General features: G+C 40.3%; 1 protein-coding gene across 4 annotated transcripts in view; it reads right to left on the bottom strand.

Moving 5' to 3' along the window:
- The window catches only part of ccdc88c (coiled-coil and HOOK domain protein 88C), a 37,893-nt gene that overhangs the window by 5,282 nt on the left and 8,628 nt on the right, over window positions 1-23,983 (bottom strand). Inside the window, exons 4-30 of one of the 4 annotated variants that reach the window (XM_088310503.1) lie at window positions 19,147-19,216; window positions 18,257-18,315; window positions 17,528-17,611; window positions 15,829-15,972; window positions 15,167-15,387; window positions 15,016-15,097; window positions 14,293-14,451; window positions 13,943-14,089; window positions 13,530-13,680; window positions 13,276-13,457; window positions 13,047-13,184; window positions 12,563-12,847; window positions 12,446-12,496; window positions 11,699-12,064; window positions 11,451-11,578; window positions 11,224-11,365; window positions 10,935-11,084; window positions 10,559-10,720; window positions 9,379-9,656; window positions 8,885-9,028; window positions 7,125-7,311; window positions 6,880-7,025; window positions 5,607-5,696; window positions 4,419-4,723; window positions 1,205-1,288; window positions 567-680; window positions 389-511 (exon numbers count right to left, since the gene is read on the bottom strand). In XM_088310503.1, coding sequence (XP_088166629.1) covers window positions 389-511; window positions 567-680; window positions 1,205-1,288; window positions 4,419-4,723; window positions 5,607-5,696; window positions 6,880-7,025; window positions 7,125-7,311; window positions 8,885-9,028; window positions 9,379-9,656; window positions 10,559-10,720; window positions 10,935-11,084; window positions 11,224-11,365; window positions 11,451-11,578; window positions 11,699-12,064; window positions 12,446-12,496; window positions 12,563-12,847; window positions 13,047-13,184; window positions 13,276-13,457; window positions 13,530-13,680; window positions 13,943-14,089; window positions 14,293-14,451; window positions 15,016-15,097; window positions 15,167-15,387; window positions 15,829-15,972; window positions 17,528-17,611; window positions 18,257-18,315; window positions 19,147-19,216 — 4,192 coding nt within the window. Of the gene's footprint in view, window positions 1-388; window positions 512-566; window positions 681-1,204; window positions 1,289-2,898; window positions 3,296-4,418; window positions 4,724-5,606; window positions 5,697-6,879; window positions 7,026-7,124; window positions 7,312-8,884; window positions 9,029-9,378; window positions 9,657-10,558; window positions 10,721-10,934; window positions 11,085-11,223; window positions 11,366-11,450; window positions 11,579-11,698; window positions 12,497-12,562; window positions 12,848-13,046; window positions 13,185-13,275; window positions 13,458-13,529; window positions 13,681-13,942; window positions 14,090-14,292; window positions 14,452-15,015; window positions 15,098-15,166; window positions 15,388-15,828; window positions 15,973-16,931; window positions 16,965-17,527; window positions 17,612-18,256; window positions 18,316-19,146; window positions 19,217-23,983 lie in introns of those variants that run through there. The other 3 variants (XM_088310416.1, XR_015846111.1, XM_088310586.1) reach the window with 3 other exon arrangements.

The following is a 23,983-nucleotide window of genomic DNA, read 5'->3' as shown; positions in this document are numbered from 1 at the left end:
CAAAAAAACAAACGTTAATCCGAAAAATCCAACACTGCCGCAAGGGAGGTGTCGGTGCTAGTCATATTCGATCTCAGTGTAGCAACTGATACATTTGATTATAACATACTGTTGAACAGGTTGGGAACTTGGATGGGATTAAATGGAACAGTCCTAAAATGGTTTAGCTTTTACTTTGAGGATAGCAGCTACTTTGCGACCATTGGAAGTTTTTAAATCAGATAGAATGGCCATGACGTGGGGTGCCTCAAGGGTCAGTCGTTGAAATGTGCTATATAAATATAACTTGCCTTGCCTTCCCAAAAGTTAGGGGAATTAAAACAAAGATGTTCCACTGCACTGCTGTATGTCGGTCTTATTAGTGTTGACTCGATAAAATGGTCAGTACCTTTGCAGTTGACCGGTGAGTTTGAGCTGGAGGTGTGGCGACTAAAGTCAGCTGATCCCGGACGACATCCCACGTGTCCACGTGGACCAAATGCAGTCTCAGTGTCCTCATCGAAGAGCACACCTACAAAAGCATGGTTATACTTGTGTTCTGCTGTGAAGGAGGCTCGGTGTCCTACCTCTGGGCCTGCAGGTGCTACTTTGTCCCAGATGAGCACTGCAGCTGCTGAGGGACAGTGACGATGATTGATGGCTCGGGGTGGAACTCAAAGCTTTGTGGGTCTGTGCTGGGCCTGAAACACGTGCATGCACACACACAAACACACATTCATATTTACACGGTTACTCTTACTGAGGGGAGAAAATAATACAATACAACTTTATTTTTATAGCGCATTTCGCAACAGCTGGAGCTGTAACAAATCCATCCAGCCATCCATTTTCCACCCCACTTATCCTCATTCGGGTTGCGGGTATGCTGGAGCCTGACCCAGCTGACTTTGGAAATAGGGGCACGGTACACCCTGGACTGGTACCTAGCCATCCGCAGGGAGAAAACAATATTTGGGGATTTTTTTCCAGTGACCCTGGGATATCTTTTAGCTGTATAATTCAGCTTTCAAAGAGGAGGAGACTGAATCTTAACTCCTTTATATATTAGATAATAATGAAATAAAACAAACACACAACACACTCAGCTCTCATTCTGACAAATGTGGCACCATTGAAAAGGGTGATAAACAGGCTAAATAGCTATAAATATACCTATTTTGAAATAACATATTTTGTTACTTTATGTGCAAAGTTTAAAAATCACCTAGTCCATCTTCTCCATTGACACACTCACTGCTTTCTCCCGGTGTGCTGCAATGATAGCCTCCTCGTCCTCTGTCAGTCAAACCTGGTGAGCAATGACAGGACAAACAAGACCATCTCAGATCGTTTAGACAAAGAGATGTAACGATGAGTAGGACTCAAACAACAAGAAGCAGCACAGCTTGGCAAAAGTGCAGGGAAACGTGTGTGACTTTGTGCATGTTTAGTTCAAGCAGAGCATTGAGAATCCACACAATGATGGCCTTGACTATCGTCTTTTGAATTGAATAATAATGAGTCTTATGTTGTTGAATAATTGTGCTGGTATCTGCAAATGATGCACTCATCTCCGCAATTGTCAGATTTGCAGTATATGCTAAAAAAAAAAAAAAGATACAAGTTAGAATTCACAGGGCTGAACGCATTTCATGACAGACATATCACTGGAGACTACATTTTATCCCGCCCATCAACAGAACTAATTCTACTCGTGTGTTAGCGTCTTTGCGTTCTCTTTTGGAGTGCCACATGCAAGGGTAAAGTGACAGCAAACAACTATGTAAGCAATATTGTTCATTAACAAGCCCATACCACTTATTTTTACAAAAAAGTCAAAAGTGTATGCCAGCGAATGACGACCACTCGTGCCCGCTCGCCCGCCAGCCGATGAGCAACCATTCAAAACTCGCATACTCGCAACGAAGGCTATATTAGACTCGTCGCCATGAACATGCACATTTTTGGGAGGTGGGAAGAAAAATACCAGAAAAACATTGTTGAAATGCTGTTAAGCATGTTTTTTGTTTTCTTTAAATCTTAGAAAATAAACATGGACTGATTTAAAATTCTAACAAAATTCAGGGAGCTCCCAGAGTAATCTGAATGGCTTAAAAATGAAAACTTAATAGCTCCTTTTGGATTTCTACAATAAAGGTTTACAACATTTCTAAAATGTTAATCATTCGCTTATCTCTGTTTCACTTTCAAACATAAGCGCAATATAAAACTGGTGCATTATTATTATTAAAAATCCACCAGGTTCAAAGTTAGCAGTATCTCTGAAAATTGTCTATATTTTACATACATAACTGAAAATGGAAATAAATACTTCACTAAAGTTAATACACTTTTAAATTGATCTCGTATCGGCCACCAGGTAAAAAAAAAAAAAAAAAGGCTTCCGCATCGTGATGAAAAGCAGCATTTTTATGTGAATAGACATTTTTTTCACACAGTCCTTGAAGGTAGTGGTCATCTGAGAGGTTATCTGGGGCTAAAGCCGCTGGCTCACATGTTGGTGTCTGTTCAGGCTAGCAGACAGGACCAGTTTAGCAAAGAGCTGACAGCTAATAAGTTAGCAGGTGCCGGTTGCTGCGGTAACATTTCTTGTGCTGATTGCATTCAAGACAAATTACTGCAGCAAGCCATTGCGAAGCAACCGCAATTGCAAATAGCCGCCTGATCCAATGTGACTCGAATGAGGAGTGATCCTATTACCAAATGTGACTCCTCATTTCAGAGCACACGCTTGCAAAGGGTGAATGAGTGAAGTAAAATGCAAATACAGCACATTCTCACAAATACAAACACATTTTAAGGACGGGGCATGCGGGCAAGCTTGCTGTGCCGTGGAAAGCGGTGACACATGCTCACTCACGCCCCCCCCTCACACACACACACACACACATAACTTACTAGTATTACTGGCTGCGACAGGCAACTCTTTTGTGGATGTGTCATGTGACCATTTGTATTCTCGAGGAACACATCATGCCAGCTGGTGTTCATGAAATATGTATGCGTGCTGTACGTCTTTGTGGGAAACGCTGAAAGTCAATGACTGATGATGATGATGATGATAATGTTTATGGTTTAAAAAGAGGAAGATGAGGGTGTTAGAACACTCCATTGGCAGAGAAGGACGGGCTAGTGTTGACGTCTGCTGTGATGTCAGTGGACGACCAGAATCGCAGTCGTCTGCTGAGAGAGAGGGAGGGGCGTAAGGAGGGGTCGGAGGCGGGGGAGGGGGTGGGAAGAAGTTTATCTTGGCTTTTACTGCGGAAAAAACAGAAGCGTTTCGGGACAGGAGGAGCTGAGGGATAGAAAATGGAGAGAGAGAGAGAGAGAGAGAGACAGAGAGAGGGAGGGTGACAATGAGAAAAAAAAATAATGAGTACATGAAAATAAAGATATGGAATTTGTGATGAATGGTAAAACCTAATGAGAAGACGTGCAATTTAAACCACTTAGAATGATACAAGAAAGCAGTAATGTCCAAAGAGGAAATTAGAGTTGTAATCTTGTACACAAAAAGTTGGATCTCTGATCTCTGATCAAGTGTGAAACTAAAACAACCAGGTAAACAGAAGCAGCATCATGCCAAAGCTAAAAGGCAAGCCTAGCTGCCGTGTGCTTTTGATAACTGGAACCAACTCAAATGTTCAGAAGAATTGTTCATGTGTGGCATGGGGGTAGATATTTGTGTTTGTCCACCGCTTGCACCACATGCAGAGATTCGCTACAAAAATGAAAGTAAAAATGAAAATTGTGCTTTTATTTTGAATTTGTGGAGGCTCACTTTTCTTTTACATTCTAGCCTGGCCTGGCACCGATTATCATGGTAATGAAAACCATACTCAACATTGTACAGGCAGAACGCCGACATCAAAGTAGTGAGTTCAACCAAACCATTCGAAGTCAATGTCAAGTGTACTGTAAAAACAGTTTGAATTAAAGTATAAAATGTTATTATGGATGATCTAAAAATGAAAACCAATTGGTCCTTCCTTATCGCGTTTTTTGTGTCTTCTGCATTTAAAAACATAAACAAAAACATACCGTTCATTTTTATTTGGGCCCCAACTACTCAATTATTGAATAGAATTTTCAGAAGGATTTCCTAACTTTGATAGCAGCAGCCTTAACTATAATCACAAATTACTGTTAAAACTTATGAGTCTACGAATGACATGCAATGAGTACGTGTACCCAAAGGAAAGCGTAGTTTTTAAAATGGAAAATTATAAAGTCTAATGTTAATCAAAATTCTGAAAATTGTTCTTTTTTTTTTTACTAAGAAATAGATAAAAAGTATCAAAACATTGATGTTGGGCACTATGTAAGATCCAATACAGACAATCTATGTGCTGTAAGGAATTATGCATTGCAAATACACATGCTCAAAAAGAGAGCTCTGTCTGTGTGTGTGTGTCTACCTCGTTTGATGGGCGTCAATGCAGGACTCTGGAGGCTCAGGCTAGGGCTGTTGCTGTGGTTATTATGTTTACTGTGGGTGTGACCATTGTCCCGGGAGTCACTTCCTGTCCTCTGAGGGCCTGGGGGCGGGGTTTCTGGGGGGAGTAAGGGAGGGGGGGCAGGTAGGGGGATGTCAGGGGCACTTTTTGTCCAGTCTCTCTCTTGAGCCCCTTCCTTGTCTCGGTCGCCACCTCGCTCCCTGCTGCTCTCCTTCCTCGGTTTGATGAGTTTGGCAAAAGCCTTGGCGCCAGCCCACTGACTCCTCCTGACAACAAACAGAATAGTTTTAATCACAACCTTCCAGCTATACATTTTCTGCAACCATTTAGCCATCTGGACCTTATCCCAGCTGACTTCTGGAAGATGACTCCCTGAACTGGTTGCCAGTCAATCATAAGGTACAGACTGAAAACAATTTGAACTCAAGCTCAGAAAATCATTGTCAAAATATATTTGACATTTTAAATCCTACTATACAGCTTCTTTTGTTTGTTTTTATCATTCGTCTCATACACAAGTGTGCAGTCATTAACGTACATTTCCATTCAAATAAACGTATTACCAACAAAATGGAAAATTATATTATTAATTAAAATGTGATAAAATTATAAAAAGTTAAAAAATGTTAAGTAGAGGTTATCTTTTTTTATTATTATTATTTAAATTTTTTATTTTGGAGGGGATTCATGCGACTACTACGCCATTACAACCCGTCCAACATGGTTCATCTCATGCTTTAGTTAAAACTGCAAGTCTACACAAACATTTATATGAAAATTATCTACAACCACACACACGCTAAGTCATAGTCATTAATTGATTTCTCATGAATCTATCGCTTATGTATGTTTCTAGAAGCATACGAAGTGCTTATTCTATGTTTTTTTTTCTTTTATATAGAAAACCCCACCAAGATGCTGACCCCTTGTCACATTGCTACTATTATGTAAAATGCGCACAATTAGTATTATATTTCATAAGCTAGCTAAATAAACCTACTAAATGTTGTTAAATAAATTCCCCCCCCAAAAAATAAGGCTACATTTAATGCCTATTTTTTAAATGAATACATTGTTGTATTTAATCTTTTTCTATAGTCGAGATAAACACTTGTCTCACAGTTTTAATGGTAAAAAAACAGCACTTACTTTTTGGGTGCAGGATCATAGAATTTGTATTGGTCCATGATCTTCTCTTCTAATTTCTCTTTCTGACGACGAAGAGCGTTGAGTTTATCACTAACACAGTCAAAGAAGGAAAGAAACAAAGACATTTTATTTCAACAATCCCAAGAAACTGTCCTTAATTAGTTATTAATAGTCTCTTTAAAAATTGCCCCTTTTCCACTACCCAATAGTTTAGCTCTATTCACCTTATTTGTATTACTGGTTGGTTTTCAGCAATAATTGAAGTAAACAAAAGTCTCAAGAGAAGACACAAATCAACAAGGAAAGGAACTGCTGCAGCAAAGTGAAGAGTGTGGATTAGAAAGGCGCTTGGTTTTCACAACGTCCACTGAAGGGAAGGGCGCAGGATGGCAGAGAAATAACAGCGGCATTACATAAGCTTGACAATATATGCCACTGGTTACTAAGTAACCTGGCAGGAAGTAGACTGGTGACTTGTTCTGCTGGTTTGGATGGAAAGTAAGCCGCATCTTGTAAATACATATTTGCCGTAAGGAGGAGAAGATGTGATATAAGTATAACGCAATTGTTATATTTCACTTTCAGCTAATCTGCTTAGTGTTACAATTGCTAATATCACATATCTCCGGTTTGTTACCATGTTACAGTATCACATCTGGGGTCAGGACACTGGGACACCGCATGTCGTGACGTATACAAAATAAATGGATTAGTGTGCCAAGTCTAGTGTGAAAAGCAGAAAAGGGCGTTTCGTCCCAAGGATGGAATGGTCTCAAACAGGCATACATTTTTGGGATGGAGAACAGAGGTTGAGAAGTTTTTAACAAACGACGGACATAGCAAGGACGGAATTGGATTTTTGTCCGTACCTTCAATTGTTCCTAACCGGATCAAGTACCACATGTGTAGAATTCAAATATTTGCACCCGGAGCAAAACCGTAATCTGATAATGCTGTTGCATACACTGGCCCTTTAACGGAGAGTTCAAATTAGAGCGAGCGTGTTTGTGTAATTTCTATTACCGATAACATTAAAGCTGCTTGACCTTTGAGTCATCACCAGTGGTTTTACATCAGCCATTAGGTATCTGCCCACTAGACTAAGAAACCCAGCTAGCACCTGAAGGTACCAATCGCCAGTGGAAAAGCTTGAGTTCTAGAGAATGAAATTCAAAGGTTGGTGCCTATACTGGATGCAACACAGCACAGACGGTACAGTTCTGTTTCTCATGTTCCCTCCTACATTGAGCAAATACATTGGGAGTGTAATTACATGTAGAGCTTCTGCTCCTGATGATAAAGCTCTTTGCTCTCCATGCTTCTCTCCAACAGTGTGTGGTTTTGCTGACTCAGAAGGTTGATCTGACTCAGGAGGTGATGATTTTCTTCTTCGAGGTTCCCTTTCAGGCGACCCAGTAGCTTGATCAAAGCACATGAATTCAAGAGTTGCCACAAGACACAAGAACAATATTATTATTATTATTATTTTTTTTTTTTTACATCTGGGAAAAGCTTTACCTCACAGTGGTTGTCAAGTTTGGTCATAGTGAGGTCCAGGCCCTGGTGTTGCTCCATGAGCGTGTCATAGCGCGCTGTCCATCGATTCACTTCCAGCTGGGCAGAGCTATATGAGCTCTTGAGTTCATTCATCTGCTGCTGTAGCGCGTTGCACTGCTCAGATTGTTGACATTCTCTATGTGACATCCTACAGATTGTAAAGGATCAGACCCAATACATTAAAACTACATAAAAATATGTTTCCTCTGCAAGCAAACCATCAAGATGGTATGCTGCATTAATTTATAGATTTTTAAAAATTGGAGACCACATACGACACAATGATTGAATAACCTTGGGGAACAATTTGAAAAAGAGAATTTTGTTGAGTTGGATTTATATGCTGATTCAAATTAGAAAAGGCATACTTATTCCCATTTTGTTTTGTTTAACATTTCAAGTTTTTTTGCCACAGTTTACCAGATAAGCAAAATTCCACAGATTATTCCATTTTATTACAATTGGACTGATCTACAACTGCATGGCAACTTGTTTGTGCAGTCACAATTTTAGACAGTGCAGTGAGAGGTGCGTGCAGCTCCCAATCAGTCAGTACTATCAATATCAGCAAACAGAAAGCTAGCATCGTAGGAATTAAGAGGATTCCTGCTGGCTGTTCTCTTAACCTCCTCACCATAGGTGTGTAAGTTCTATTTTGTTCTTTGTTGTTTTTTTTGTTTGTTTTCAAAGCTTGGAAGTATTAAATCTGAGTCTTTTATTTACAGAAATACACATTTATTTCATATTTTTCAAAATAAAACTGTGACTGCTCAAAAACTTGACGTGACAAAGAAAGAACTTGGTCAGTTTTGGATTCTGCACCCCAAAATTAGTTACAAATCGCTGTTAGACCTAAGACAACAAAAAATGTGCTTCCCATTGTAATGTATTTTTGTTTACCTCCTCCTCAACTTTATTTCAAGACACACCGCACACAAACGAGCAGTCCACAACAATCAAGAGTCTCATCCCTCAAACCACAATTATTGTGTGGTCAGGTTGGATTTAAAAAAAAATACTAACTGTTGTGTGCACATTACATGGAAAAAAAACATCACATACAAGTTGCACAAAATGGACTTGGAGCTGCAGCATGAACATAGCCAAAGTCAAGCGAACAAATTAAATGTAACTGCGGTGGATACCCCCAAACGTGCAGTGTGAAATTTATTGATATTATTGGCACTGCTGGTATAACCATTAAATTGGCATTTTTTGGTATTTTAATTGTATAACTTATACTTAAGGTATCTGTTGTGTCCATACAGGGGCGCAACTACCTTCTTCTCGGGTGGTATGCAGACACATGACAGCCCACCCCCCCCCAAAAAATATATTATAATTATAATAATATTAATTTCATTTTTATATGTAGCCTACAAATAAATTTTGGGGGGGGAATATAACACTTATTTCAAATAGTTGAACGTTGCATTGAGCCATGTGTGGCACTTACTATGCTGACAAACACTGTAGTTTCTGCAGGTATTTATTAGTTTATTGATTATTTATTAATAATGCAATGAAAATTTAGGCAAATATGTGATTCTTCAAGCCATTTTACTGTGTGGTCCCCTAAATTTTCTTCCAGTTCGCCTAAATTTTTTAGTTAGGGGCTTCTGTGTTCCTAGCAAAAAAAGAAAATGTCTGAAGCCCTGCATATATGTCATAAATGTCAGACCCACTGGGATAGCTGACTGTCAGTATCTGCCAGAATGTACCTGTCCACTTGAGCTTTAAGTTGTAGGTTCTCTTGCTGCAGTAGATGATTTTTCTGGTGCTCTTGGTTTAGCTCATCCCTCTCCTTCTGACCCCGTCCTTCTAATTCCTCCCATTTCTCTTTCTGCTGTAACAAAGCACAATACCTGCAAAAAGGCACAGAAAAATTACACAGAGGTCAGTTTGCTTTGAGACAAAAAAAACCCACTTCCATTAACCATAAATACAGTTGCATAAAGGGCCGCTACTATTGTTAAATATTTTTGATCTTGCATTCCAAGACTGATAAACCCAGATTTCCTGGAATAAGACCGCTCATATTGTATTTGTCAAGGCAAACAGGTGATGAAACACTAAACAGCTTCATGATTGTTTTCAGTGAATACAATTTTATTCAATCACGAGTCACAATATTTATGCTCAACTGAAAATTCTAAATTGGAAACAAAACTGATTGTGTCCAACATTGTCTTTGGTACACATCCAACAAACTTACTTGCTGCGCATTGTTCTGTGCTCGCCCTCGAGTGTCCTCTGCTTGACTTTCAGAGCAGTGTGTTGACTGATCAACAGCTCGTACTCATGTGCTTGCCTCTCATGAACACTCAGCAAGCGCTCGTGGTCATTGAGAACGCTTTCTCTCCCTCGCCATGCCTCCTCGCGTTGTCTCTGCCATGACTCCACTTCATTCTCCAAGGCGGTGACTTGCCCTTGCAACACGGCATTCTGAGCCATGAGAGATGCGCTCTCGGAGGACAGTGTGGAGTGTTCCACCTAGGGGACAGGAACAGCCATTATACAGTATTACATGTTAAAATGTGTTTATGTCAGTCAATTTGAAGACTATGGTGCTCTTGTAAAATTAAAATAAAACATTTTCTTTTCTTTCTTTCGCACAAAATATGGGTCGCAACTGCCTTCGGGAAATCCTGGCACCAGATTTACTAACCCCCCCCCAGTAGGCAAAGCATAGAAATCCAAAGAATATCCAAGAAAATCTTACTGAAGAAAAAACATTTTACGTGCCTCATCAGCATCATTAAAAACAAACATTGCTTGCACATCGCAGAGGAAAGCTCACAATTGTGACACTGTAGGCTGAGGTGCAAAAAAGACATCAATCAGAATAAAAAATATTTGAATTAACCATTATTTATCAAATATACATACTTATAACTATACATATACCTACACTGTTAAGTGAAATAGCCTTTTTGAATTCAGAGAAATGATGACAAAACAGGAGCAAATTGTTGGTTTGTTCCAGGTGGATATTTTAAGTTTGGCTTTACTCATAATTATTATTATATAATTTTATTTGAAAGTGAAATTTGAGCACTTCTCTCACTATAAATATTTAAAAATGAAAAACAGTCAAGTATTAAGTGGAAATGTGTCTTTTGGTCTACTGTATATTTAACCAAGCAAAATAAATCTACACATTTTTAATGAATAATTCTAAATTGTCAGTAATATATCCGAAAACCAAAATATCTGAGCTGTAGCTCTATACGCAATAGATCTTGAAATTGAAAAAAAAAATGTAACGGCTGTACAAACATTTCAGACCATTAAGTTGTTACCTGCATAACAAAAAGATTTGTGTGACAGAACATGTTGAAAACATGACTATAAAGGAAATTATGAACTAAAGTGTTTCAGAAAGATCCATGTACCTGAAGTTGTGCTGTCTGAGTATGCAAAGCTGAATTCTGCTCCTGCAGCACTGTGGTGTGTCGCTGGAGTGTCACCATCTGGTTGTTAAGTGAACTGTTCTGGTTCTCCATTTGTTTCAGCTGCTCCTTCAACAAACTGCTCTGCGTCTGAAGTGAGGCATTCTAAGGGAAATATTGAAAAATGTAAATAATGCCAAGAAGCAAAGACCCTCATAAAATATGCATATGGTGAATCTGACTGAATAAACAGAATAACATGAATTCATATATCTGAAAGGGAAATTAAACTTCATTTCTGAGCAATGTGGTGAACGTGAACAAGCATCAACGACAGTATATCAATTAAACATAGTACCAACAAACCTTCAAAACTTACATTCTTCTCAACCTCAATGAGATGATCTTTGATGCGGAGAAGCTCAGCAGTGGCTGAGCCCCTCCGCCCATCCCCTCCCGAACACTCGGGGGAGTTGTGGTTTTCTTCTCTCTCCTGTTGCTGACGCAAAGTAGACATTTTCTCAAGAGCCTGTAACAAAATTAAATCAATTACTGAAGACTTTTATAATAATTTAAGCCACAACCTCACCCCCCCCAAAAAAAATTGGATGTCTATGGTTCAGCCGCTGAATGACGTGAATATTTTGAGGGGTTTTATTTGCACTCACAGTAGCTAGCTCAGTACGCAGGGTGGCATTGTGTGCGTTGCTCTCTTGGAGTTTCTTCTCCAGATTGGAGATTTTGCTCTCTTTAATCTTCATTGCCTGTTGGACCGTTTCCTCCAGTCTGGATTCAAGCAGCTTGTACTTGCTGACAAACACAAGTACAAGTCAACTTGGATGTTCTATATTACGGCTGATTAATACTCCAACAATGTGACTGTATATTGTGCGACCTGTCTTCCAGCATGTGCTCCTGCTGCAGTAGTCTTTCTCGGTTCAGTCCAACCTTCTCCAGTTCTTCATTGAGTCTTTCCAACTCAACGCTGTGCTGCTGGACCCTCAACTTCTCTGACACCAACTCCTACGCACAATGCTCTCTTGTTACGCTTACTGTGGTTAACAGCCACAAACGCAGTTCTAGTATGCGGCAGCTAATGATAGTAGAAGATCTCACTTGGCAGAGAGTAATTTTCACTCTTACCTGTCTTAATGTAACCAAAGTTCTCTTGTCAATGGTGGCTTGTTTGTGCAGTTCCTTGTTCTCTTTCTCCAACTCTTTGGCCTTGACTGCCACCTCCTTCAGCAAACTAACTTCTTTTCTCATATCCACACCATCCTTCTCCGCTAAAGCCAACTGGCGAGCTTTGTCTTCCAGCTCTGTCTCCTTACCTTCCAGCAGCATTCTGTTCCTCCAACTCTCTTTCTCCAGGTGCTTCCTTCCCTTCTCGGACTGTTCCAGGTCCAAGAGGAGCTTTCTTCTTTCCTTCTCACCTTCCTCTCTCCTCCTCTGCTCCTGGCTCAGATCTTCTACTTCCTTTCTCAGCTCTTCCTGCCTACTCCATGTTTCCTGCTTCTCTCTCTCCATTTCTTCCCGTTCCTCTTTATATCGCTCCATATCGCCCTCTAAGCGATGCTTCTCTTGATTGAGTGTGGCAACATTCATTTCCAGCCTCTCTGCTCTCTTCCTCTCTCCTTGGAACTCCACTCCAAACTCCTCCAATCTTCTCCGTAGCTCTTGCAACTCTTTCTGGCCCTCTTTGTATTCTTCCTGTTGTTTGGTGAGGAGAGAGGAGGAGGAGCGCAGATTTTCCACAGCGCAGCGGAGGTCCAAGTTTTCCTTTGTCAGGAGGCTATTTTCTGCTTCCTGTCTCTTGAGTTGCTGAAGCCCTTGTTGAGCCTCCTCTGCCTCACGTTTCAATCTGTGCGCCTCCTGCTCCAGGGAGGACACCTGCTTCTCCAGAAACTCTGACCTCTCACTGCAAGCACGCAGAGACGTCACCTGGACACCGGAAAATCCAAGCCAATCACTTCATGAATCGTATCATACAAAAAGGGCATCTCTTACCTCGACGTTAAGGGCGTCTCTGTTTCGCTCTATCTTGACCATCTCTCTCTCAACTTCACTGCATCTTTCTGCCCTCTCCCTCAGCCCGTCAGCCTCTTCTTTGGAAAGCATAAGTTGAGTTTCCACACTTGCTAACCGGGTGCTCGTTTCAGTAATGCCTTGGTGTAGGAGGCGATTCTCTGCTTCCACCTCGCGGACCCTGGTTTCACTGTGAGACTGCGCACGCTCACGAAGCGACACCATCGCATCAAAAAGATGCTGCTTCTCACTCTCCAGTTCGGAAATCTGATGAAACAGTAAAAATGAAGCAGAAAGGTCTTTAGCGAGGTACATGAGCACTGTCACTACTCTTTCAGCTGCACTTTGTATTTACTCCAGTTTGATTCTGCCCTGTCTGTGTTCACTATTAGTCCCATCATGGCGGATTGGACTTGTGTAGCGTGCAATTGGTGGAAGAGTTTCTGAGGGTGGTCCTGTGGTTTACCTGTCTATCTTTGTCTGCTCTAAGAGCATGCATATCTCTTTCCAGATTTTGCTTCTCCTTCAATAGTTCCTCTCCAAGGGACTCCATGTCTTGATTGGTCACTTTCTCCTGGTCCAACAAGACCTGGAGGCGCTCCAACTGAGAGAGGCCCAGATTTAGTAGTGGAAAAGACTAGTTTAAACACAACACACACAATCGTGAACCTTGGCAATGTTTTTGTTTTTTAAACCTTTTTGCTGAGTCCCTGGTTCTCCCTGTCCTGCTCTTGGGCATGGAGCTGCTTCTCTTGCAGGTGGTGATTCTCCTCTTTTAATTTCTCGTTAGAGGTTTGCAGCTCCCGGTTCTCTTTCTCCAGCTTCAAAACGCGACTGGAGACACACTCATTGAGCTCATGGACGAACGATTTCCGGGCTGCAGCGTACCAAAAATTTGCTGAGTCAGAGTTGGTGGAAAACGGTAACAGAAAATGAGGGAGTATCTTACTCTCTGAATTTGAATTGTCTTGGTTTTTGGTGAGCTGTTCCAGTTCCCATCCCAAATGAGCTGATTCGTTCATACTCTGTTTCTGACCAATCTCCAGAAGCATGTTCTCCTCTACCAGCTCCTCCAGCCGACGGCGTTCATTGTCCCTCTCCTGCAAAGACCACAGAAAAAAGATGGTGGAGCAAATACGATGGGCAATAATAGAAACTTTCATGACCGCTTGTACATTCCAATAAGTGCATGAGCTGTACATGGCTCCGAATGTTGTTCATTTTAGTATTTGTCTCCCAATACATAATGGTGCTCTGCGGTGAGCAACCGTGTGCAAAGAGCACACGTGTAAGGTATCATTTTGATTTGTCGTTAACAGGGTATTAGATTAGCATTTTCTATTTGATTTTATTATGTTATACCATTTCCAAGTCGTGTATTTTAGCTCGTAGTAGCAGGTTGTCCTTCTCCATTGCGTGAACTTTCTCACAGCGCCCTCTGGAGACTGATAGTTGTTCCTCCAGCAAAACTTTGGTCTCCATGAGCGTCAGGTTGTCTTCACGAAGCTCCTGAAATACATACACATTAAATATAGATGACATATGAGTCCCACTAGCAACATATTAGTTATTGTGCTTCGAATCAGCTGATGTGGACCCAAACAAACTAAAAATAGTACAAAAATTGAAAGGAACGTCTCTGCAAAAGTCAACACAATAAATGTGTGTATCGTCACAATTGATGCGCAAATGTGAGTTGAATTTTTCTTTACCTCGACTCTGTTCTTGTAGAAGTGAACGTCATTGAGCTTCTCTTTACATCGGGTCAACTCAGTATCTAGTCGGTCGACCCGGGCTGCTTTCTCCTTCAGGGAGTCAACCTCGTCCCGATACACTCGTACAGAGCGAGCCTCACAAGACAATGACTGGTTCTGAACCGCACACAGAAACATAAATACACATGTGCTGTCTTCGGGGACAATTATCTTGCAAGAAGCAAAGTTTATAGTTTTTTTTTTTCTTTACCACTTTGAGCTGTTGCAGACTGACAAAACAAATTCATAATGTCAGGCATTTGCTATTGCCAGCCAATCACAGGGCACACATAGACGAACAACCATTCACACTCCCAAACACACCTAAGGACAATAGGAAGTGGAATGTGGGAGGCAACCGGAGTGCCTGTTACGGCACAGGGAGAACATGCAAACTCCACACAGGAAGGCCGGAGCTGGAACCGAACCCTGCACCTCTGCACTGTGAGGCCATTGTTCTAACCAATTGTCCACCGTGCCGCCCAAGTGAAGACCATTTGTATTGAATTTGGGTTGTTATTTGTGGTAACGATTATGAGCTCTAGGAGGCCATTTATCGTCATGAACATTACACACAGAACTTGATGTTCCTGACATATGATGATGGCGACATGGTACACGCGCAAATTATTTGAAGCTGATGAAACGCACAGAACAGGTATTAATGAACTTGAAGCTGACCTCTTGTTTCAGTCTCTGCAGCTCCTGATCTAAATGCTCCACCTCATGTTTGGTATCCATCAACTGCTCAGTCTTCTCTTCCCTACACACAGAATGCTACATTTATATTGTGCCTACTGCCTAATGAGATTTAAAGCCGCAGGCGACTCACAGCTCTTGTCTATATCTGCGAAGCTTGGCCTTGGTGTCAGCAAGCTCTACAGATAAATGTTGCTTCTCTTCTTTGGTAAGGCTGACCACAGTCAAGGATGATCCTCCATTATTCACTGGCACACTTCCAGATGTATTGACTTGCCCTGGGCTACCTATTTGTCTTTCCTGGGGATGCAGGCTGGACAAGTAGTCCCTCTCCTGGGTAAGATCCACAATGACCTAAAAGGGGTGACATAAATTCTCATTAATATACATCTATTGTAATCAAATGTTACTTTTTCATTCATTTGTTTTTTTGCATATTTATTTTTATTATTTCTTTATTTATTTTCGGGGGGAATTTCTTCTGCATGTTTGACATTCAATTGTGATCAAACTTTGAAGGTGAAAGTGTTTTTGCTGTCTAGCGGATGTCAGATCGCAAAAACCTCACTCCTCCACAGCCTAAAAAGTAGCGCTGATCAGCAGGTCATCGACCCAAGCTTTTGCCCCGCTCGTCACTGCACTCGACTCTCAAGTCAGGGGACGGTGGTCTCGTAGGTTCGAGCCTCGGGCGGGATTGCACCAGATGACCAATGTCACACCTGTGCTTCACCTTTGTAATCAAGTTCATATTATAACTCTTTTACGAGATGGCTGCTCTAGAAAGTGTCTAGTTACCTCACTGGCCTTGTCTCTCTGCGCTATCAGTTGCTGTAGAGATGTAGCCATGCTGCGCGACAATGGTTCTAGCTCTTCCTGTGCAAGCCGTGCTCCTTCCTCCAGCCATGAAAGGTCAAGAACATTCTGCTGGTTGTGGGTTACCTGCAAACACGGACAGATATTTGACTTTTTACTTGGAGTATAACTGCTATAGTAGTTGTAGTCAGCGGGGTAAAACTGCACCGCATCGTACTGAAAGGTGTTGCTGATATTTCACCACTTTAAATCAGCGCAATAAGAAAACTAAAATATAAGGCTTTGGTTCATCAATCAAATAACACTGAATGTAAGGTGAACCAAATGCATTCTAAACTGATGACAAGTTCAGTAAAGGTCTCATATTTTTTCATTTTACCTGTACATCTGCATTTTAGCATTCCCTTTTCACCACAAATTAACCATTTCACAGTTTTTTTGTTTGTTTTTGGTGTTCACAGTACACCTAACCAAATGCACTGGCCTGGGAAAACATACTAAAACAGCGCTAGTGTTAAAAAACGCAGATGTAAGACGGGTTTGCAACAGAGTACAAAACAAAGGTACATTTCTCCAAAAATGCTTAATTTGACGTGAACCCGCCTTTTTTTTTGTGGCTGATGGCTGATTCCATTTCTGACATTGGTACAGTCACGTTCACAAGTTAGCATTAGCACAGACGAGTTACTCTGTGTATTTAATGATGACCTTTTTTCAGCCAAGTAACCCTGAACCATCAGAAAGCATTCTTAGATACCCCCCAAAAAACAGACTGAAAATGGAGTGCCTGTGTCTGATTTATAAAAAAAATTTTCAATCAATTTGTAGTGGTATGTCTAGAACTATTTGGTAATGAAAAAAACATAACTAAATTAATAAAATCCTGAGGGTGTGCTTCACCGAGGAGCTTTATCATTCTTGGTGGCAGGGAGGCAACTGTATTGATGCGACACAGTGGCGGCCCGTGCATTTCACACCAAGGCCTTCAATCAAGACCTACTTAGTCCGACTTGAATAAATAGCCCTCATAATACCATCATTTATGACACCACGGCTGGAGAAATAATATATAGACACACACTTACGCATCATCATAATTTCTTGATTATGTCAGGCCAGCAGTCTTGACCACTGATGCTAATCCCATTGGAGCGGCGTCATGATTACGGATGCATCAGCGAGTGAATTCACGTTTAAGAACAACCAAAACACAGCTACTGTATGGCAGTAGACATAACACAAGCTGGCTCTTTCGCCCTGTCACCCTCATTCCCACACGAGCAAACAGAGTGATGCGTTCAACAAGCCAGAAACCGGAGCACTTAAAGTAACAGAACATGACGTGTTTGCCACGAGCACTCAACGCTAAAACATAACAATAAAACACAAAACCCAGTTAATGACAATAAACAATGTAACAGTGATTAAAATAAATAATAATAATAAATAACATTTCTCCTTTTTAGGTTCATACCTTATTTAGATTTTGTAAATCAACTAAATACTTTTAAATTATACATGCTGGTGAAGCAAAGCAAAATGTCATATAAAGCGTCTTTATTTTTATTTTGCACATGTCTTAAAGAATTCAAGCTGTAAGCTGAAGATGGTTTTATAAAATATGTTGCGATTTGTGATAACTAATTGACAAGCAACGCAAAGCTCATTCTTCTTCACTGACCTCCTGGATGTGGGCGACGATGGCAGCCTGGGTCCCAATGTCCAGCAGTTTGATCCTTTCGATCATCTCCTCCTTACGCTCACACTATAGATGAACACAAACACTTCAATTATTACAAGTAAAGATATTTCATACAAGTTGTTTATAAAATCCGTCGTCAGCAGAAAATGGAAACTAAGGGGTAATAAAAAAAGGCTGTTTATTTAGCTGCTGCCTTGGTTAAGCAAGAGCTATTCATCATGTCACATTTGACCGTGGCTCTAGAAAGCCCTTCCTGTCTTCCTGTTCACTGCCATCCTTTTTCCTGAAACCAGTCAGACTAGACCAGGTGGGAAGGAGACAAAATACTGGAAAGGGGAAAAACAGGGAGAGGGAGTGAAGTTTGTAATGACAGTAACAAAGAGAGTAACAAAGCAACTGTGGAGAATACCAAGTGTTCAGTGGGTGCAGAGTCAAGGCAACAGTCTAACTTCTGCATTAGGAGACTGCTCAGTGTAAAATAAAAAAAAAAGCATTTGTCTTGTTCCATTTTATGATTCTTCATGGGAGCAAAGTATTTAATCCCACAGTGATAGTGTCAATGTGTAGCTTATTAGCAGCGTCAGCAATCAACTCTGCTCAGACATGAAAAAGCAAACAAACTCAAATACTCTTCCTGGGAGAGACTGGGGCGTGTGCATGTGCGCGTGTGTGTACGTGTGTGTGTGCGTGCGCATGCGTGCTTGTTACCTGGACGGCACAGCCAAGTATCAACAGTAAAATTCTTTTCAGCTCCTCCATGCTATTTGCTAGTGGGTGGACGAAACAATGTATTACTTTCTCACAGAACTTTTGGAAAACAGTTTATATTACAGCTCAGTTTCATGTAATGTATTTTGAGGTGAGTGAAAACAAAGAACTTTGTTCAATCAATATAATATTTTGAATGTTGCTTGACTGTACTTGGAACTTGTACTGTAATGCAATGCTTCACACACTTAAAATATGGTGGGTCAAGTGTACCTCAAATTTTCACTTTGAGTAAGAAATCCATTTTAAGAAAACTCACGTTAGTTTTGTCAGGGAAACTTCCTAGATTGCATATATATATATATATATATATATAAATAAATAAATAAAACAACCTCCTGAAATGCTCACTGCACACGCACCAATGCCTATTTGTCCTTGTGCACACCAGGGACTGCGTTAGTACACTCTTTGTAAAAAGCGTGTAATAACATGCCAGTGTGCATATCGTATGTTTTTTCTTGTCGACCTCTTGCAGAATTTGGCACTGTTTTTCTTTGTGTCCCCCTCGTTGTGGAATGTCTGGCTCTTGTCCGGCGAGTGAGTATATACTATTATTATGTCTTGTTGAACCCAACATGGACGTACCCGTGTGTTGAAATGTTGTCATAGAAATGAAATGCATTAATATAAAGGTACATTTTCACCTCACACCGACACATATGACCAAATATTCAGGTTAGAAAAGGAGTCATGCGGGGGTCTTTTTCAATGGCCTTGCGCAACTGGAACATTAGCAATATTCTGGTTCTGAAAGGATTATTCACGCAAAAATGTAACCTGAATGACCTATAAATGATGTGTGGAGTGTGAGCGTGTGCATACATTACCTGATAAGGGATCCCTGGCAATGGAGAGAATGTTTGGAAGAGGCATCACTATTAACTGCTGAAGGGTATCCTGTAACAGAAGAAATTTAGCTTTTCGTTTATAGAATATTATATTTTATGAAACAATCATGAGCAAGACGTTTTGGGAACAAAACATTTGGCATTGGAATAGAATGCTGACAAGGTTGTAAAATGACAAATCCACTGGATGCTCTTTTTAACTGCATTGAATCCTCGATGACAGAGATCTTTCGCCATCTTAACTCGGACAAAAGTAAAGTTTTAGTCATCGTTCCTGAGGCCCAGAGAGACTTTTCACCAAATTGCAAGGATTATCCTTCAACCACTCAACAGAAGAATAAAAAAGGACAAGGACAAAATGCAGATGTTAAAATAAAAACAAATTTTGGTTAGAAATTAGCCATTAATTTTGTTTAAAAGAACATTTAAAAAAAATCTAATCTAATCAAAATCGGGAACTGAAAATCGAAAATCGAATCGTGGCATGAGTGAATCATTACAGCCCTGTTTGTGTATTAGAGTGAGAATGGTGGATTGGAGCAACAACAGTAGAGGAGACATAACAAAGTGCCTGTGTCCCTGTGTGTGTTGGGAGAAAGGAAGTCCCCAGAGGAAGGTTATCTGGGAATAGCACGCAGAAAACAAAAACAAAAACAAAAAAAAACTAAAAGATGTGCAACCGTACATGTCTTGTAGCAAAAAAAAAAAAAAAAAAAAAAGAATGCATCACATAAGAGTCATTTTATTTTAGAGGATTAGGAAGTAAAAAAAAAATAATTAGAATGTCTGAAAGTCATTTATGATCGCATCAACTTTCACGGCAGCTTCAATTGATGTAAAGTGCGGGGAAGGCTCTGAGGCAGCACAATACTTGCAGGTACAATTTCACAGATTAGGAGGTAACTTGATAGTCAAATCCCTCTCGTGTGAATAAAATATGTGAGCTGGTCACCAGCTGGTCTTGGCACTTGAGCTAGAATTTAAACTTCTGGCACAAGATGTTCAGCCTCAATTAATAGAAACTGTAACAGGCCTCACCTGACATTTAGGATGTTTATTGAAAAATACGTCTGGTGACCATTTAATGGATTATCATAACAAAAAGTGGAAAAGAAACCAAAGATCGCATAAAGCAATCCACTGAATATTATGATGAGGTGGTGGACAGATTACTGAAAGCAAAATGATGAGGCTTGCTTATAAAAAAAAGGAGAATCGTGGTCATTTCTACTTCATTTAAAACAAAATGTGACCACTTTTTAATATCCTTTGAACCTCATTTAAGAATGGTAGTTCTTACAAACACATACATTATGTACAAGGTTGTGTCAAAATACTGACTTTAATAATTTAATAAAACGGCAATCGCATGGTAATAGATGACCACTGTTGTAGGGCCGGGGCAATAATTCGACATCAATATGGATCGCGATAGTCAGGTGATCGATATCAATAGAAAATGGTATCAATAAATGATCTATCTAATAAAATAAAACAATGGAGCAGAATAATCAATGAAGAAGCATTTTTTGCATTATTATTTTATTTCTATAAATGACTGGACAACACATTTGTTTTATATTTCAAATGTTCAGACAACCTTAAGTTGGCTCTCATTTATTTGTTTGCAAAATACTTTTTGCAGTTTGCACGATGCATGCGCATTTTCTAATAATTTGTTCCACATTTATTTATTTACATTGTTGATGTGAGAAGGTCTTCATTACAATTGCTTACAAAGTACTTTGCAAATTTTGTTTAAATAAGAGTGTATTTAATCTATACTTAACTGTGTTTAACTTTTATAAAGTGTTAGAGCGAAGGTCGCTGGTTGGAAACCCAGCTCCAATGATCCGCTACTGAGGTGTCCTTGGGGAAGACACGGAACTAAGAATTGCCTCCGGGTCGCCATTATAAATGACAAACTGTTCTCATTTGCCTTACCTGCTGAAACTAAGGACCCAAAACATTTGAACACAATCCAAATCATTTACTGGATTGTTCATTGTACAAATACTGATTCATCATTCTGATGTATTTGTGCAATTTCCAGTTTTACATAGATGGAAACAAAGAAAAAAACAATGCAATTAAGACAAATGTTGTATTTCTTTCTAGAAGAGGTTCATATTATGCAATTATGGCTCACATGCATTGATGATGTCCTGCAGCGAAAGAAAAACAAAACAAAAAAACAAACTAACACTTCAAATTGACAGGTCGTCAATATATGATGCAACAATTGACCTATTTGCGCACACACACACACGCACACAACACAAAATCGTAATCCATGCACTACTAACACTGTGGGTTTATATATCTAATCCGAGATCAATATGATGGTGGATGTGACGTTAATAAAGCCGCTAAGGTTCCACGCTTTCAAAACACAATTTATGTGCAAGCTGCCTGTTTAGAAATGACCTGTGTTGTATTAATTGAATAAGTCACAGAAATGACTAGGTCCAACTATCCGCAAAATTGTATGGACGATGTGAAACATAAACGTGCCAAAACCAAAAAACTAATTGAGAACAAATACTTTTTCACAGCACTGTACAAAGAAGGCCAGAGGATATGGAGTTCAAAACATCCCATAGACTCAGCCCCTTTGTTGCCGTTTCCAGAGTAACCAAGGAGGGTGAAGGTGCAAGCATGACGCAACCCTTACATTTATTCAGGCTCGGGATCGGCACTGGTGAATGGCGACAATCAAACCTGCACCAGCTGCTCCAAAGTACATGTACTCTGATACTATCGCTTCACTCAACAGTGACGATGCTTTTCTACAAGATTCTAGGTGACATGAAAAGGGAGGAGGCAAAATCAATTGAACTCAAGAGACTCGTGCGAGGCAACGTAACTGTTGTTTTTCAACAAGCGTGAATGTGATCAGTGTGTTACTAAGACGGTCATTTGGGGCTCTCGGGGAAATTAGTCTGTCGAGCGGGTGATATCTTGTTACAGGGCTTTGCACAAAAGGGAACAGGGAGAGGTGCGAGCAAGCCGCTTTCATTCAAACCCAAGCTCACATTGTCAGATCTTAACACTGCAGTGGGCGTTGGCTTCTTCCTAACCGGATGACATCACAGCCGCGACAGACACTCGTCCCGTGTGAGTTTTTGTACGCAGGGGCGCTTTGCATATGATTTGGGTTGAATGGAAGGGAGCAGCCTTCGAGCAACAACAACAACAAAAACAACACGGCGACAAAGGAAAACATCGGCAGCTTGAAGCGAGTGCCTTCTACTTTTAAATATAACGTTTAGGGTCATTTTGGATAGCCCTGCAATATTTGCTCGCAAACTGCAGCCAGGCCGTGTCCTTCGACCATGCGGTGTCGTGGATGGTACAATTTAACCACCATATGCGACACCATTCCGAAGCTGCATACAGAGTTGAGGCCTGTCGGTTTTAGACTTGTTGAAGTCGGTACAGAAAAGTTGTCTTAAATGTAAAACAATGACCAATTATCGGCTGGGTCGATTATCGGGGCTGATATTTGGTATGTTGCCGATTATCGGCATCTGCCTTTTTTTTTAACTTTCAAGGCCAATACTTTAAAAGCAGGTTTATTCTGGCTCGCTGCAACATACTTCTCTTTTTCTGCATTGCTGGTGGCCCTGCCTGCAGAAGCAGATTGGCCCACCCACAGCACCATCTGATTGGTTCCTTGTACCAGCCAATCAGCAGAAAGTTGCCTGATTGTTTTCATTGAACTAGAAAACATGCAGCTGAGCCTGGTAGCTTTGTGTACTTGTTGTTTGACTTTTAAAACTAAGTTGCCTATTTTCTAAGATCTAAAAAAGCTTTAACATGTTGTAAATCACTAAGGTTTTTTCATCAACCTGGTTAAAAGCATAATAAATTAAGTTAGTATCGGTTTGATATTGATACCTGGTATACTGTAGGTACTCGTCCATCAATACTTGCTGGAGTATTTATACCGATATTGAATCAAACTGTGTCAAATCGCAAACTGAAGACTCAATATTGAATTTATTCGCAACCGAAAAGAATCTAATCGAATCGTGAGGGTCTTAACAATGACATTACTATCAAATCCAACTCACTGACTTCTGACAGATTGAAAACATAGCAGCGGTGCACTTTTATTTTTATCTTCATAGAGCATAATGTGTTATATCCGAAATTAAATTTTAACTTGGAGCTGACACCGTGACTCCATCTTATGGAGTGTGCAATCTAACTGAACTTTGAGATTGTGTCACTCTAGTTAAGGGGTGTGTGTTTGTTTGGTGGGCCGGTAGGGTGGAGTTGAGAGGTGGGACAGTGAGTGTGTATTCTTCGTATAAAACTGCACAGAAACGTACCGGAGCATTTGAGACCATTTGGCTCTGGAGCTAGTAAAAACAATGCCCTCAGAGCACACTTCAGACATGATACGTTGAATGTCAAGTCTATGTTTACTCAAACACGACGATGTGGTTTGCACACTGGTGTGGTTTACAGCCCTGCCCGTGCTATTTTCATTTGCTACGAATGTACGTAAAAAGGTTCACGTACGTTGTCATTTCGGCAAATTAGGAAGGGTGGATGAATAATCATACCTTTTATTTTACCACCACTTTAAAAGACTTCCAAAACACCTACTTAAAGACAAAGAGCAGAAATATGATACAGTATGAATGAAGAAATATGATACAGAATGACTTGTTGAGTCTTGTCGAGCCACAAGTTGAGTAGCGAGTCAATCAGTGTTCTTTGAGCAGACAGACTGCAGATGCTATGGGTGCCATTTCGATGTCCCAAAAGGGCAACGGGGCTACTTTTTTTCCCAAATCATGTTTAT

This window comes from Idiotropiscis lumnitzeri, chromosome 1 (genome assembly GCF_059441095.1).
Source record: "Idiotropiscis lumnitzeri isolate Australia: NSW breed Sydney's pygmy pipehorse chromosome 1, RoL_Ilum_1.0, whole genome shotgun sequence".
NCBI lineage: Eukaryota > Metazoa > Chordata > Actinopteri > Syngnathiformes > Syngnathidae > Idiotropiscis > Idiotropiscis lumnitzeri.
Note: the sequence above shows the minus strand (reverse complement) of the source record. Positions and strands in the feature narration are given on the sequence as shown.